The sequence below is a fragment of the Rhincodon typus genome, chromosome 4 (assembly GCF_021869965.1).
Source record: "Rhincodon typus isolate 14 chromosome 4, sRhiTyp1.1, whole genome shotgun sequence".
Taxonomy (NCBI): Eukaryota; Metazoa; Chordata; class Chondrichthyes; order Orectolobiformes; family Rhincodontidae; genus Rhincodon; species Rhincodon typus.
In genome coordinates this window covers 19,042,939-19,057,937 of record NC_063335.1, presented here as the reverse complement: position 1 = coordinate 19,057,937, position 14,999 = coordinate 19,042,939, and the positions used below count along the sequence as shown (strand labels likewise).

General features: G+C 40.2%; 1 protein-coding gene across 3 annotated transcripts in view; it reads left to right on the top strand.

Annotated features, from left to right (window-relative positions):
* LOC125482946 (A-kinase anchor protein 7-like) overlaps nt 1-14,999 on the top strand; it is a 51,066-nt gene that overhangs the window by 19,393 nt on the left and 16,674 nt on the right. For all 3 annotated transcript variants that reach the window (XM_048595911.1, XM_048595912.1, XM_048595910.1), the window contains 2 exons: nt 162-331; nt 6,202-6,314. In XM_048595911.1, the coding sequence (XP_048451868.1) occupies nt 162-331; nt 6,202-6,314 (283 nt within the window). The remainder of the gene's footprint in view (nt 1-161; nt 332-6,201; nt 6,315-14,999) is intronic.

Genomic DNA, 14,999 nt, shown 5'->3' with positions numbered 1-14,999 from the left:
GGACCAGTTCGATCTGCAGATGGAAGTCAAGCAACTTCTTTATTAATTAGCACTAAAATTTTACAGGTCTTTTTAAAAGGTTGATGCAGGCACATGCTTGATAGTGCAGTAAGAAATCTATTTTCATGTGAAACTAATTGTAATATTTCTCACTTTCCCAGAGCTGTGTCAGCACTACAACAGTGTAAGAGCAAGGTGGATGCTATCCTGGAGGGAAAACCTTTAATTCTGCAATTCCAGGGAATAGGGCAATTTAAAAACCAGGTCCTGTTCGCAAAACTGTCAGAAGATACTGATGATAAAGTAATGTCTACTCTGAAAGCAGTGGCTGGTCAGTACAAAGTTCATGGGTTGATTTTATATTGTTTTGATCCAAATCTGATGAAGTTTTTATTTCATAGGTTACATTGTTATACAATATTACTAAGTGCAAGGCTGTCCATCTTTTCAGTCCTACATGTTTCTGTAAGTCAGTCATGAAACTAGGAATATGACTCAAGTTGAATTTAAGACATCCGTTTGATATTTTCCCAGATGATCACTCATGTTATCTTGTATTTGCCACCTGTACCTGGTATATGGTCGTGGATAAGAATTGTTTGAGATTTTTTTTTTTTTTTTTTTTTTTTGCTTTGTCTTGGGCCTATTTAGAGATTTGAGGTAGACAATCCACCACCAGAGCTGTCCTTGGATAGCAAGATTTATTGTATGATAGTAACTGCAATTTGAGACAATTAATTATTGTGACCTTAAGCTGATATGGATACATTTCTGAAGAAGGGTCTAGGCCTGAAACGTCAGCCTTCCTGCTCTTCTGCTGCTTGGCCTGATGAGTTCATCCAGCTCTACACCTTGTTATCTGCAGTTCCTACTATCATGGATACATTTGCTCTCTCTGAAAGCTACAGTAAAACTCATTGTATCAGCCAGAAGGCACCACACATTCTATTGATGTCTCGCAATGTAACATGAACAATAACCCCTGAAGAATATTTTGTACAACATCTACCCCCGAATCTTTCTTCACCATAGTTAACCCATTATATGACTTGTGTAGATACTTAACACTACCCCATATCTTCCCTTTGTTTCCTCCAAACTTTATTCATAATTACAAGTGATCTGGACATTTCTGAAGTCTCAGACTGTGCACTCTTTCTACATGAAAAAAGAATAGATATTTTGCTTGAGGACACTTCACCCTGGCTTAGATTGGTGAACATTTCTCTGCTGGAAAATCTTTACACTCTCCGATATCCTTCAGAGAGGACTTTTAACTTTTTTTTTTGTAGACCTATTGATCCATTATCTTATCTAGGATACTCTTAATCCCTAAGTTTTCATTTGCAGAACAACTCTTCCCTACTAATTCGGGTAGTTTTAGGACATCATATGATGGATCTTTTATAATCTAATGAATATTTTGACAAAGTTTCTTCTTTTACCATATCACAGCTCTGTGGACATTGGTCTGGCTCCCATACAGCTTATTTCCTTTGAATTGTTGTTTTTTAAGCTGGACATACTGTTCCAGTTGTTTGACTGGTGAAGTAGATTTTTTTTTCAACCTGTTGCCTAACTGAAGGATTGTTGCTCACTAGGTTCTGCTGACCAAAGGTAATCAGGGAGAGTTTTCTGAATGGCTCAATTAGGTTGGGTCCTCCTCCTCCTTCCCCTGCTCCCCATATTCATGTTGTCTTATGGGAGTTCTAGTTTCTGATTTGCTTTCAGTAATGACAAGGAGTGTTTTCCAAACTTGCCGTATAATTGCAGATCTCGCAATGGGCTATGTGATCTTCAATCTGTTGTGATCTCTGGCCACCATGCAGCTGACTGAACCTTGGCAGTACACCTAGAAAATGCCTTTTTAGTTTTGGTATATCCTTTACAATGTATCTTCTCAAAAAGAAGCTGGAGAACTCGTTTTCTGTTTAAACCCTAGTAAATTGTCCATGAATATGAAATGCTATTGGTACTTTAAAAATGTGTTCTTGGCCATATTGTTGGTTTGCCTATCCCTCAAAACCCTACTGGAAATGATTGCATCTGTCACTTCCTTTTTTTTTGTTTTTGTATTTGGAGTTGAGCCTCTCTTTTTGGCTTGCTCGCCACAGTTTTTGTTTCTTCCCAGTCATATGAAACTTGTGCCCATTGTAGTTAATTGCAGCTTGCTTACTTTGTGATTCATTTCATGAACCTAGGACCAATTAAATTGTAGTTCAGTTGCCCTCCACCTAGTAGGTTGACAGTCTTCAGTTTCTAGACTGGTTCTTTGTGAGGCAGTCCAACTTTTTTTTAAGGAAGTGTGAGTTGTGACATGCATGCAGGCTCAAAGGTAAACTGGTTGTGAACAATGTGCCTGTTTTCAACTGTGGTGGAGCATAACTTGTAAAATAGCTGTGCACTTGTTAGTTATTCCACCAATGCCATGAGGTCTTTGTTATCAGACCAAACACTTTTCAAATATATCAAGAAGATAGGGAATAGGCTGACTTTTATCTTATTTAAAGGTAAGTGTAAAGTGCTGTGTTAAAGATGTAATTTGATTGGTCCCACGACGCAGCTTTAAGCAAAACACTTTATTCTTACTCTACAGTTAAAATATAAACAAAAGAAAGAAGAATTGGCATATCTGTAACTCTATTGAAAAACTTAACAGAATAATAGACTTTTTAACTACTAAACTGCAACTGTTCCAATATAGCAACATCCCATAAACACACCCTTGGCAAAGGCAAGTTCAGGAAAATAGATTTCCTGCTGCCAGAATAACATGAGACAGAACCCAAGCTTTTAGCTATTAGAGAGATGCAGCAATTTTCACAACCACCTTCAAACTCCAGCAACTACTGAGAGTTAAACTAAAACCCTTGTTCTGTGGGAACTTGACTCCACCCATTCATGCTACTTTTATTACAACTTTTTATAAAACACAACTAAGGCCTCATAAGCTCTTTATTGGCTTGGAGGGACAGCTTGGTACCTGTGGCTCAAAACCTCCCATTTCTTACAAGTGAAAACAGGACAAAACACACCCCTCAAAGCCATGGTGTCGTAACAGTCTCATTTTGGTAGGTTGAAGCTGCCTCAGCCATGATAACTATTCAGTGGGGATAATGATCTTGGCAATGTTTTAGGCTTGTGTTCAGGATATCTATTAACATCAACAAAATCCATGAGTTGTGGATCATTGGGAGCACCAATTCCACATTAAATGCTTGGTTTCCTTTTATAATGGAGATTACTCAACTACATTGAGCTGCATGTGTAACCTTATCTGCAGCTTTGTAACTGTCCTCATTCTGCACTTGGAGTTTGTTTGAGGCAATGCTGCATCTTAACTGTTGTCTCCATAATGTCCAATCTTGTATTCTTCATGGTCCATCTCTGATCTTGAATCTGCTCTGTTTTCCCCTTTTGTCTCATTTGGGCTTTTTTTAACATAAAAGCTCTTCAATCTATCAATGTTGCTTATATCGATTTTTCAAGCTTGTATTCAATATTACTGTATTAGATTTAATTACTGTTAGACTCTGAAATATTCCCTTTATTTGCTAGTCGCTCTCTTGTTTAAATTTTCATCAATAAGGGTTTAAATTGTTCTTCTTGCTGTTCTATCATAACCTATTGCTTTCAAGCTTTTTAAATGTGTTTCTTCGTAAGAATTTTTGTATCCGTACACTATTTAAGTTTTCTGCCTTTTTCTAGGGCTTTCTTGCTGGTTTTACTAATCCAATGTGGTGGTTACCTGTTGTGCACTTGTTTTTTTTCCTCCTACTGACTGCAATCAGGATGGTATGTTCCCGTTTCATCCTGAAATAATACGGATGCTTCCCAGCCTTTTATTGTCTAAAATACCAAGCCCTTTTTCTGAAAAAAACTTGTGGAAAACATGCTCCAGCTGCAATGCTTTAGGCTGTGATTTCAGCAGGAAAGGTTTTTTAACATTAGAGTTCCAGTCCTTCCTTTCGTCAAATCCCTTTTTCTTCTAAGCCCTTTCACTAGATCTCTTAATTCTGAGGCATTTCCATTTTAAACACACTCTGTTGCTCAATTCAGAACTATGCAATTGATGAAATTAAACTTGAGACACATTCCCTGTGGATAGAGTTTTTTGACATGGCTGTATAACAGGTCCACTTCCATGTATTTGCTCAGCAGTAGAACCTTTTTTCCTGCACTGACAATCTAAATTTATTATCTGGCCCATTCACTGTTCCTTGCCACGGAGCCTATGCCAACAGCCGTGAAGCTTGTTGCATTCCATTTTATGTGTTGTTTTTTTCCTAAAATTATCCTCCTTTTTTCCTTTTTAAAAGATTTTGTAACCATACCACCTGGAGTATTGAGTTCTTCCTTTTCCATACCCTCCTTCACCACTTCTTCTGTGTTCTAAGTATATGGTTGGCTTTTCTCCTCCTCCTATCTAGCACTTAACAGCTTCCAAGTGAAGTTTTTTTCCTTTTAAGGCTGCTGAGTTTGCATTCTTTTCTGCTCCCACAGTTGCTGTTCTATTTCAGTTGGCAGTTGTTCCAGCTGCTGCCTTAGTTGCCTGCCCTCTTAAAGTGGGAAACTCATGCTTTTTCTTCCAGGTCTGCTGGATTTCTTCTCCCAGTGTTGGTGGGTTAGTAGTCCAGATCACGACAGCAATTGTGTGACATTTTCCCAGATGACAATTTTATGATTTTGTGGTATTCGCTACCTCTATTATTGTATGGTACTGGGTGATAGCTGTTTCGGTAGTTTTGTTACAATCCTTCTTTGCTTTGTCTTGAGCCTATAAGACTCGGAGTTTTAAAAAAAAAAGGGCTCTGTCTTTCTGTACTTCATCTACGCCATGGGTCAAAAACAAATTTAATTCTTTCACAATGGTAGAGATGGATCATCCATGCAGGACATCAGGCTGAAAATTGTTGCCTTTATCATGAATTTCTGCTATTGATGTAATTTTAAATGTTGAAGCAGCTGTTTCCAATATTCTACTTCTATGACCTAGAGGTATAGAGAGTCTGAGTTAATTATTTTATAATTACACCAGTTGCTTTCAAGGTGGTTTTGACAGCTTCAAAGGACTAAGTAAAATATTGAAATTTTGGATAATGCTTTATCTTGAAGATAAAACACATGTTTTTAAAAGGTTTTGATTCACCACTTGCTAAGGTGGTCAGTAACCCTGAAGATGCTGATGTTGTTTTCATGGCCAGTGCTGTGAAGGCTATAGCAATGTTCTTAGCTGAAAAAAATCAAAAGCCTGTTGACCGTTGGTGGATTGCACATGCCCAGAATCGGCACTAAGCAGAAAATGGTTCGTGTCTTCGGTGCTAAATCCTGGCCTTTTTCAGAGCTAGCTATAGAACTTAGCATAGAATTCCTACAGGTGTGGAGGCAGGATGTTTTTGGCCCGTTGAGTCCACACTGTTCTAAAGAGCATCCCACGCAGACCCACCCTGCCCCTACCCTATAACTCTGCATCTCCCGTGGCTAACCCACCTAGCCTTCACAGGCCAATTTAGCGTGGCCAATCCACCTAACCAGCACATCTTTGGACTGTGGGAGGAAACCCGGTCTCGGTCTCGGGGAATTGACCCCAGGTCCTGGGCACTGAGGCAGCAATGCTAAACGCTGAGCAACCATGCCGTTGTCACAAAGACAAAATAAATGGAATTACAATTTTCATTCAAAACTGCTTCATATGCAGCATTTAAACTTGGATAAACTTTGTTAGTGACTCAATTAGTATAGAAATACAGTGTAATGTAGACATATTGGGTTAAATAAGATGTATCAGTGTGCAAATTGGGTTGCTTTAGCTGTCTCAAAGTTTTCTTGATCTGAATTTGAATGTGGGTCCCCTCAGATTTTGTTTATTTTTGTTATCCTATGTTTTGCACATTTGCATCTGTTTATTGGGTGTCACATGTTGCCTGTTGTAAACTTTATTCCTGATATGTAGAACATCAGAAAATTAGCGATGTGATGTTTTTTAAACACTTCCAATAAGTGGGAAGCTACAGTAAAATAGAAAAGTAATAGGTGATTGCAGACAGGTCTTTAAAACAGACAAAATCTCAAATCTAATTCTTTGAGCCCTTAAATTTTAGCAGTTTGTAAGGTTGCTTCTGGGTGGAAGGGAATTGCTCATCCAGCTGGAGTGCAACACCCTTCTGACAATTAAAATGCGCTCTCCTTGTCTTTTGACAGAATCTGTAGAGATATTGTTTCGAGAACTAGGTGTGAATATTGAAGACAGCAATGAGTTCAAGCCCCATGCAACCTTTCTGAAGCTTTCTAAATCTCCTGTTCTTCGCCGTAAGGTAACGTTAAAGTTTCCCACACTTAAGTTACGTGTATGTCACTTTCTGGAATTCTGACGTGAATTTGTGTCCAATAAGCCCTAAGTCAGAGGTCATATTGCCTTCCTTGACCTTCCTATTGCTAAAATTAAATGATGACTGCCATTGGGTTTTATTTTGACCATGTGAGTAAGCCAAATAGTTGAACAAAAACTAAGATGTCTCCTTTTTTAAATGTTTGGTTTAAAGCAATTTTACAGGTATTTTCTACAAAAAGAGAAACTATATTGATATGTCTTTTTTGTTTTTCTGTAAAAAGTCCCTCTCTTTAAATGATCAATGTCTCAGTTTATAATTAACATTCTCATTCCATTCTGAACACCATCTTTTTTTTATGTTCAGTGGAAACAATGGGTGGAATTTTTTCACTGGCTTGCCATTTCCAATGGCAGAACCAGAATTGTGCATCAGCTCTCTTGCATTATCCCATATCCCATGTGATTACAATTAAAATTCCAAGTGATTCCATGACTAGAGTATTTTCAGTTACAAAATCTGCTGTCAACTGAGATTATTTTAGTCTCCCAGTCAAACTGGGAGCCTGTGTATCACTGCCAAAACTTTCATTACCATTTATACAAGACTTGACCATGAAGATGGCATGGGTTTTTTAACATTTTAAGTTTCACTTTTAAATAACTTGCATTATTGATTTCAATATATTTAGTTATACAAGGTCACTTTTTTTTTCATCTGGCTGTGTTCGAGAGCTGAATCTACTGGTATACCTCTTGGTTGGTACATTGGATACAGGGATATTTGGAATTTTCCTTTTATTGTGGTCAAACAATATTCCTTTACATTCACTGTACAGAATGCATACACTAACATGAACAATGTTGTACTTGCTGTTCTATGGGACATGGCTCAAGTAGCTCTCCCTCCCTTTTTTTTTTATTTATAAAGGGCTTGTTTGAGATCAATCCAGTCCAAGGAAATGATTCAATTGTTGGTCCATTATTCAACTGATGTACAATGTTAGGGTAGCCACTTCTGTTTGGTACCCAGAATGAGGTTTTGCATACGATCTAGTGCCTTTCAATTCATGCATGCAAGTTGGCCGGTGTTTAGGGTGATGGGCAGGAAGTTCTTGCACACATTGTGATCACGCACCATCCTTCTCTTTCTCCAGTTTGTAAACATGAACACTGGTTGCTGCCAATGCACCCTGGCAACAATGTGGGTGCAATTGACTGCACCTGAGCGAAATGTGTAATGGCAACAAAGCTGACAGCCTGACTCTTCAAGGGGAAGCACACAAATTGGTGCATTTTGGTGACAAGAGCATCAATCCCCTCCCAGGTACATTGGAGAGTGGCTGACTCTGAAATTTCACAAACGTCCCAGTGGTTTTCTGAAACCATCTTCTTTCATAAAAGTTGAGAGTCACCCTTCTCTTCAAAGCAACTGGATTTCAACCATTTTGGTCCTTCATTTACTTTCTTTGGCAAATAGCTTCAACTGTGCCCAGGATGACAGGCGACCTTCAGCCTTGAGCAATCGATCTTTCTTTTGTCCTGCTCCCTTCTCCACTTGTTCTGTACAATTAAACAAGGAAACTGATAGCCTCTGGCACAACTGCACAAAGCCTACCAGTGCAGTTTTAAACTAAGACAAACTGGGGAAAGTGGTACCTTGTGTGAACTTAATATATTGGAGCTCAGTTTTGAGTTCATGAAGAATTTTTTGTGGGGGGGTGGAAAATAAAGACTCATGCTTCTTGAACAGTGGCTGAATGTGCTTGACAGCCAACGTCAGCCTTGCTAATTGTACACTTCTTTTTTAACGTGGCGATCTTTCAATTGCTCACAGTGCCCCCTCTGTTTCTACATCTCTCTTGGAAGACGACATGGCCACCATCTACATCTGGTACCACAGTCAGCTACCACTCATTCACCTACTCTTTTTACCTTGGTTCCTTCCCACTCGGCCAAAAAAAAACTTGACATTGGTACTCCCAGGAGTACCCTGTGGGGATTCCTGCTTTACACGAATAGATTGACCAGGAAGGATTCAGTGGAAGAGATTCCATCACGACTATGGATACTTTGGTCTCTGAATCACACTGGTATGACAATTTATGAAGATATTGACACTTTTTTTTGATTTTTGAACATCACCATATTTAACTAGTTACAACTGAAGGAGATCTTTATAATATTCTTTAAATGTGCAAAGGTCTAGTCCTTTGATATCCCTAGACATTATGGGCAATTAATCATGGCCAGTCCACCTAACCAGCATACTTGGACCACAGGAGGAAACCTGCGCAGATGCGGGGAGAAGGATGTTGTGCAAAATATTGGTATTTAATGAGATTTCCTGTAATTTATGTTCATTACCTTGTGGAGGTCAGCAAAATCTCTGGCGCTCTCGCTCACACTATCTCTCTCTCCCCAGTTGGCATAGAACCCTATTTTAAATGTTTCTTGATTCTCCCATAGAGCACGCATGGCCCATGGGGATCATGGTCCTTAATATCACTGTCTATGAGACTTGGTTATTTTGATTAAATCTGTCCTTTCCTATCCATGTATCCTGTTCCTATACTAAGATGACCAAATTCATATTTGTGATCTTGTTAGAATCCAGTAACACTTTTTTTTTTTCTTTTAAAATAGACTAAGTTTAAAACTCAATTTTTCAAGGAATAAAGCCAAAAATTCCTCTTTTGTAGATGTATGTGCAGCTAGTGCTCTGCTATCCGGAAATAATCGGAGATCAATATGGCTTGAGACAAACTGTGGTCAGATACTCGCTGCAGTCACGACCGATGCCACAGATGATGATTCAGCAACTTGTCCAGCTGTTTATTACTTTGAGTCACCAAATCCAATTAAAATTTTGCTTCCTTGACGAGGAGTATCAAATCTTCATGTTCCAAATTCTGGTCTGAATGTTCTCAAATGCCACTCTGAATTGGATTGCCACAGTGGTGGCTGAGTCACTTGTTGGGACTGCACTCTCCCCTGGACATTGAGTCTGCACTTCAATCCTGTCACTTAGTGTAGCGCTTGGCAGTGTCAGCTTCGTACAGTTCCTCTGGCTTCTCTGAACTCCAGTCTCTTAGCTGCACTGAGAAAAGACTACTTTTGGTCTTCATTAAGCCTCTACATGCAGCTCCAGATGGCTCCTGGGACTTGAATGACGCCCAGTTCCTTTGCCATCAGCAGCACTTGATTTTGTATGGCACCACCTTTTTTTTTTTTAAATGGTTGCTTCTCCATTATATTGTCACCTGAGCCAACACCCACTACTATTGCTGCTCATAGAATCCTTAGTGTGGAACAGACAATTTGGCCCATTGAGTCCACACTGTCCCTCTGAAGAGTATCCCATTTGGTCCTGCCCCATCCCTGTAACCACACATTTTCCATGGCTAACGCACCAAATCTGCATATTCCCTGGATGCTATGGACAATCTAGCATGGCCAATCCACCTAACCTGCACATCTTTGGAGTGTGGGAGAAAACTGATGCAGAGACGGGGAGAACATGTGGAGTTTGCACACGGTTGCCCAAGGGTGGAATTGAACCTGGGTCCTTGGTGCTGAGAGGCACCAGTGCTAACCACTGCGCCACCGTGCCGCTCTTCCTCCAGATTCCTGACTACCTGGAAACTGCTAAAATAGCAGATCTCAACCTAGCTTCTAGGCTCCTGACTGACTCTTGATCCCAAGATAGTAACTTTCTACTCTGGATCCCATGGGTCACCGTGCACATCAAACCTCGTCCTGGGTGCTCTCCGTTCTGTGCCAGTCTCCCCACTGCAAGGGTGTGATACTTAGAATAGACAATCTCCTTCCTGACCGCTGTAATCATAATAGTGAAACCTTGCATGGAGCATGCGCAGTTGGTCATTTTGTGAATATCTCTTGGATTTCCTTGAAAACTTTGGTTGCTGTTGCAATGTTATTTGGATACATTGCCCAACAAGGCCATGCCTACATTGGTGCTTCTGTGCAGAAACAGCTTTTTTTTTTTTTTTCTGAGCTCATGTTCAACATTGAATGTGATATTGCAGTGTTGGCAAATCTCTTCAGAAATTTTTGTAGTTTTTCAAGTCTTTGAGTTTGACCAGAGAGATGTAGATTTAAATAGGACTAGAACAATGTTTTTGCTGAAGTATGCAACTTTGAAAAAACCTACATGGATATTAAGTAGCAAGTTTCAACCAAGTCTTGGCAATCAATTCAGTTAACTGTCCTGACGTTTCTAAAATAGAAGTGTCTCCAATTGTATGTACATTTTCTATAACTTGTGACAAGCTGCAGCTGACATTGAACCTGAAGTACAGGAAGGGAAAATTTGAGGAGCACAGGAATAAGTGTATGTGAACAAAATTTTCAAACAAACTTCTTGATATTCCATGTTCAGATGAAAGGCCTGGCTCCTGAGGTGTCTAATTATGTTGTACTTTACGTTAGGGTAGGAAAAAGGAAGATGGACTAATCTGATTTGAGTGTTTGACTGATTATAATACAGCAGAAGGGTTTCCTTTTTTTTTTCTCCACAAAGACAGCAAATTGTAATTACCATCCCATCTTTAAGGTTCTATTCAACTGTATCAAGTTCTTTATAGATGGTAAATGTAGAACCACGAAGCATTTTGGACAAGTTCTTATTAGAAAAGGTCAGCAGGTCTGGCAGCATCTGTGAAGGAAAGATCAGTTAACGTTTCCGGTCTAGTGACCATTCCTCAGTTGGACTTGTCTTTGTTTTTCCTCTTCTTCATAGGTGCTGCCAGACCTGCTGAGCTTTTCCAGCAACTTCTGTTTTTGTTCCTGATTTACAGCATCCGCAGTGTTCTTTTCGTTCTTTCGTTCTTATTAGAGCCTGGCCCAAAGGCCCCCTTTTTAACAGTTAGGTTTGCTTTATCTGTGAGCTAAAATCAAACTTGCAAAGTGGGCAATGCACCCTTTACTCTGAGACATACTACATACAGCATGGGTTCATCCATATTCCAGAGTAACCTTTAGCTGGATATATCTTTTGCTGCTAGATATTAGCAAAACCAAGTTAAGGGGTGGAATCTTATCAGGCCCTGAATGATGGGGTTCAAACCAGAAAATCTGGCAGAACCCCATGAAGAGTAGAAATAGGGGTTTTTAAAACCTCTGGAACAAGGACTGCATTTTCCAACAGACTTCCAAGCCTTGCTGAGATTCTTGCTAGGCAGCCATGAGTTTGTTTTTTATAAAGGGGATTGTTGCTTGTTTATCACCCTTTTCTGGGGGGAAAACAAGATACGGAGCTGTAGTTCAAATTCATTTGAGGATGTGGGCATCACTGGCCAAGCCAGCAATCATTGCCCATCCCTTGAGAGTCAGCCACATTGCTGTAGGTCTGGAGTCACATGTAGACCAGACCAAGTAAGGATGGGAGTTTCCTTCCCTAAAGGACACCAGTGAACCAGATGGGATTTTCCGACAATAAATAATGGTTTCATGGTCATTATTAGACTTTAAATTGCAGATTTTATTGAATTAAATTCTTACCAACTAGGAATTTATGACCTGACAGCTGGAACAGCTACCCAGTGTCTCAAGTTTGTCACTTAACACTAGCACCCCAGGGTACGCTCCATGGGCATTAGAACATAAGAACATAAGAGCTAGGAGCAGGAGTAGGCCGTCCGGCCCTTCGAGCCTGCTCCGCCATTCAATAAGATCACGGCTGATCTTTTCGTGGACTCAGATCCACTTACCCGTGTTCTCACCGTCATCCTTAATTCCTTTATTGTTCAAAAAAAAATCTACCTTATCTTTAAAAATGTTTACTGAAGTAGCGTCTACTACTCCACTGGGCAAGGAATTCCATAGATTAATAACCCTCTGGGTGAAGAAGTTCCTTCTCAATTCAGTCCTAAATCTGCTCCCTCTAATCTTGAGGCTATGCCCTCTTGTCCTAGTTTCACCTGCCAGTGGAAACATCCTCTCTACTTCTATCTTATCTATTCCCTTCATAATTTTATGTTTCTATAAGATCCCCCCTCAATCTTCTGAATTCCAATGAATATAATCCCAATCTACTCAATCTCTCCTCATAAGCCAACCCCCTCAACTCTGGAATCAACCTAGGGAACCTCCTTTGCACCCCCTCCAGTGCCACTACATCCTTTCTCAAGTAAGGAGATCAAAACTGCACACAGTACTCCAGGTGTGGCCTCACCAGCACCTTGTACAACTGCAACATAACCTCTCTGTTTTTAATCTCAATCCCTTTAGCAATGAAGGACAAAATTCCATTTTGCCTTCCTAATTACTTGTTGTACCTGCAGACCTACCTTCTGTGATTCATGCACAAGGACACCCAGGTCCCTCTGCATAGCAGCATGCTGCAACTTTTTACCATTCAAGTAATAATCCTTTTTACTATTACTCCTACCAAAATGTATGACTTCACATTTATTTACATTGTATTCCATCTGCCAGACCTTTGCCCACTCACTCAATGTTTCACAGTCCTCTGCACACTTTGCTTTGCCACTCATCTTAGTGTCATCTGCAAACTTTGACACCCAACACGTGGTCCCCAACTCCAAATCATCTATAGAAATTGTAAATAATTGCGGTCCCAACACCGATCCCTGAGGCACACCACTAGTCACTGACTGCCAGCTAGAATAGCACTCATTTATCCCCACTCTTTGCTTCCTGTTAGTCAACCAATCCTCTATCCATGCTAATACTTTACCCTTAATGCCATGCATCTTATCTTATGCCGTAGCCTCTTGTGCGGCACCTTGTTGAAGGCCTTTTGGAAATCTAGGTACACCACATCCACTGGGTTCCCATTGTCCACCTCGCTCATAATGTCTTCATAAAATTCCAAAAGATCTGTCAAGCATGACCTGCCCTTCATGAACCCATGCTGCGTCTGCCCAACGGGACAATTTCTATCAAGATGCCTTGCTATTTCTTCCTTGATAGTAGACTCAAGCATCTTCCCCACTATTTAGGTTAAGCTAACTGGTCTTTCATTCCCCATCTTTTGTCTACTTCCCTTTTTAAACAGTGGCGTCACATTTGCTGTTTTCCAATCTGCTGGGACTGCCCCAGAGTCCAGCGAATTTTGGAAAATTAGCGCCAGTGCACCTGCTATTTCTCCTGCCATCTCTCTTAGTACCCTGGGATGCATTCCATCAGGGCCAGGAGACTTATCAATCCTTAGCTCCATTAGCTTGCCCAACACTACCTCTTCCGTAATAATGATTGTTTCCAGGTCCTCACCTACCTTCGTCACTTTGTCTATGACTGGCATGTTATTAGTGTCCTCCACTGTGAAGACCGATACAAAATATCTGTTCAATGCCTCGGCCATTTCATCATATCCCATAACTAAATTCCCCTTCTCATTCCTCTAAAGGGCCAACGTTTACTTTAGCCACTCTTTTTTTTCGTTTTATATACTTTTCCTATCTGTCTTTATATTCTGTGCTAGTTTTTTCTCATGTTCTATCTTACTTTTCTTTATAGCTCTTTTTGTGGCTTTCTGTTGACCTTTAAAGTTTTCCCAATCTTCTAGTTTCATGCTGTTTTTGGCCACTTTGTATGCCTTCTCTTTCAATTTGATAGCCTCCCTTATTTCTTTGGACACCCATGGCAGATTACCCCTTTTCTTACAGTCCTTCCTTTTCATTGGGATATACTTTTGCTGAACACTTTGAAAAATTGCTTTGAAAGTCCTCCACTGCTCGTCAACTGTCCCACCATAAAATCTTTGTTTCCAGTCTACTTTAGCCAAGTCCTCCCTCATTCTATTGTAGTTCCGCTTGTTCAAGCACAGGACCCTGGTATTGGATTTTATCTTCACACACTCCATCTGTATTCTAAATTCAACCATACTGTGATCACTCCTTCCAAGAGGATCCCTAAGTATGAGGTCATTAATTATTCCTGTCTCATTACACAGGACCAGATCTAGGATAGCTTGCTCCCTCGTCGGTTCCATTACACACTGTTCAAGAAAACTATCACGGATACGCTCAACAAACTCCTCAAGGCTACCCTGACCGAGCTGGTTCGACCAATCTACATGTAGATTAAAATCCCCCGTGATAATTGCCGTACCATTTTTACAGGCATTAGTTATTTCTTTGTTTATTGTCCGCCCCAATGTGACGTTATTATTTGGTGGCCTATAGACTATGCCTATCAGTGACTTTTTCCTCTTAGAATTTCTAATTTCCACCCAAATGGATTCAACCTCATTCTCCATAGAACCTATATCATTTCTCAGCACTGCCCTGATGTCATCCTTGAATATCAGAGCTACACCACCTCCCTTGCCTTCCTGTCTGTCCTTCCGAATAGTCTGGTACCCTTGGATATTTAACTCCCAGTCGTGACCATCCTGTAACCATGTCTCCGTAACGGCTACCAAATCATATTCATTCACGATGATTTGTGCCATTAACTCATCAACCTTGTTACGAATGCTACGAGCATTCAGGTAAAGTGCCTTTATGCTAACTTTCTTACCCTCATGATTTCCAACATCTCTGATAATATCTCCTGAGTTATCCTTCCTTTTTGCTTCTTTCATAGTCTGCCTTGAACTTAAACCCTCCTGCACACATGCTAACCTGCTGCTTACCTTTTTATTTACCATCATACTCCGTCATTTTCTCTTTCTCTTTCCCTC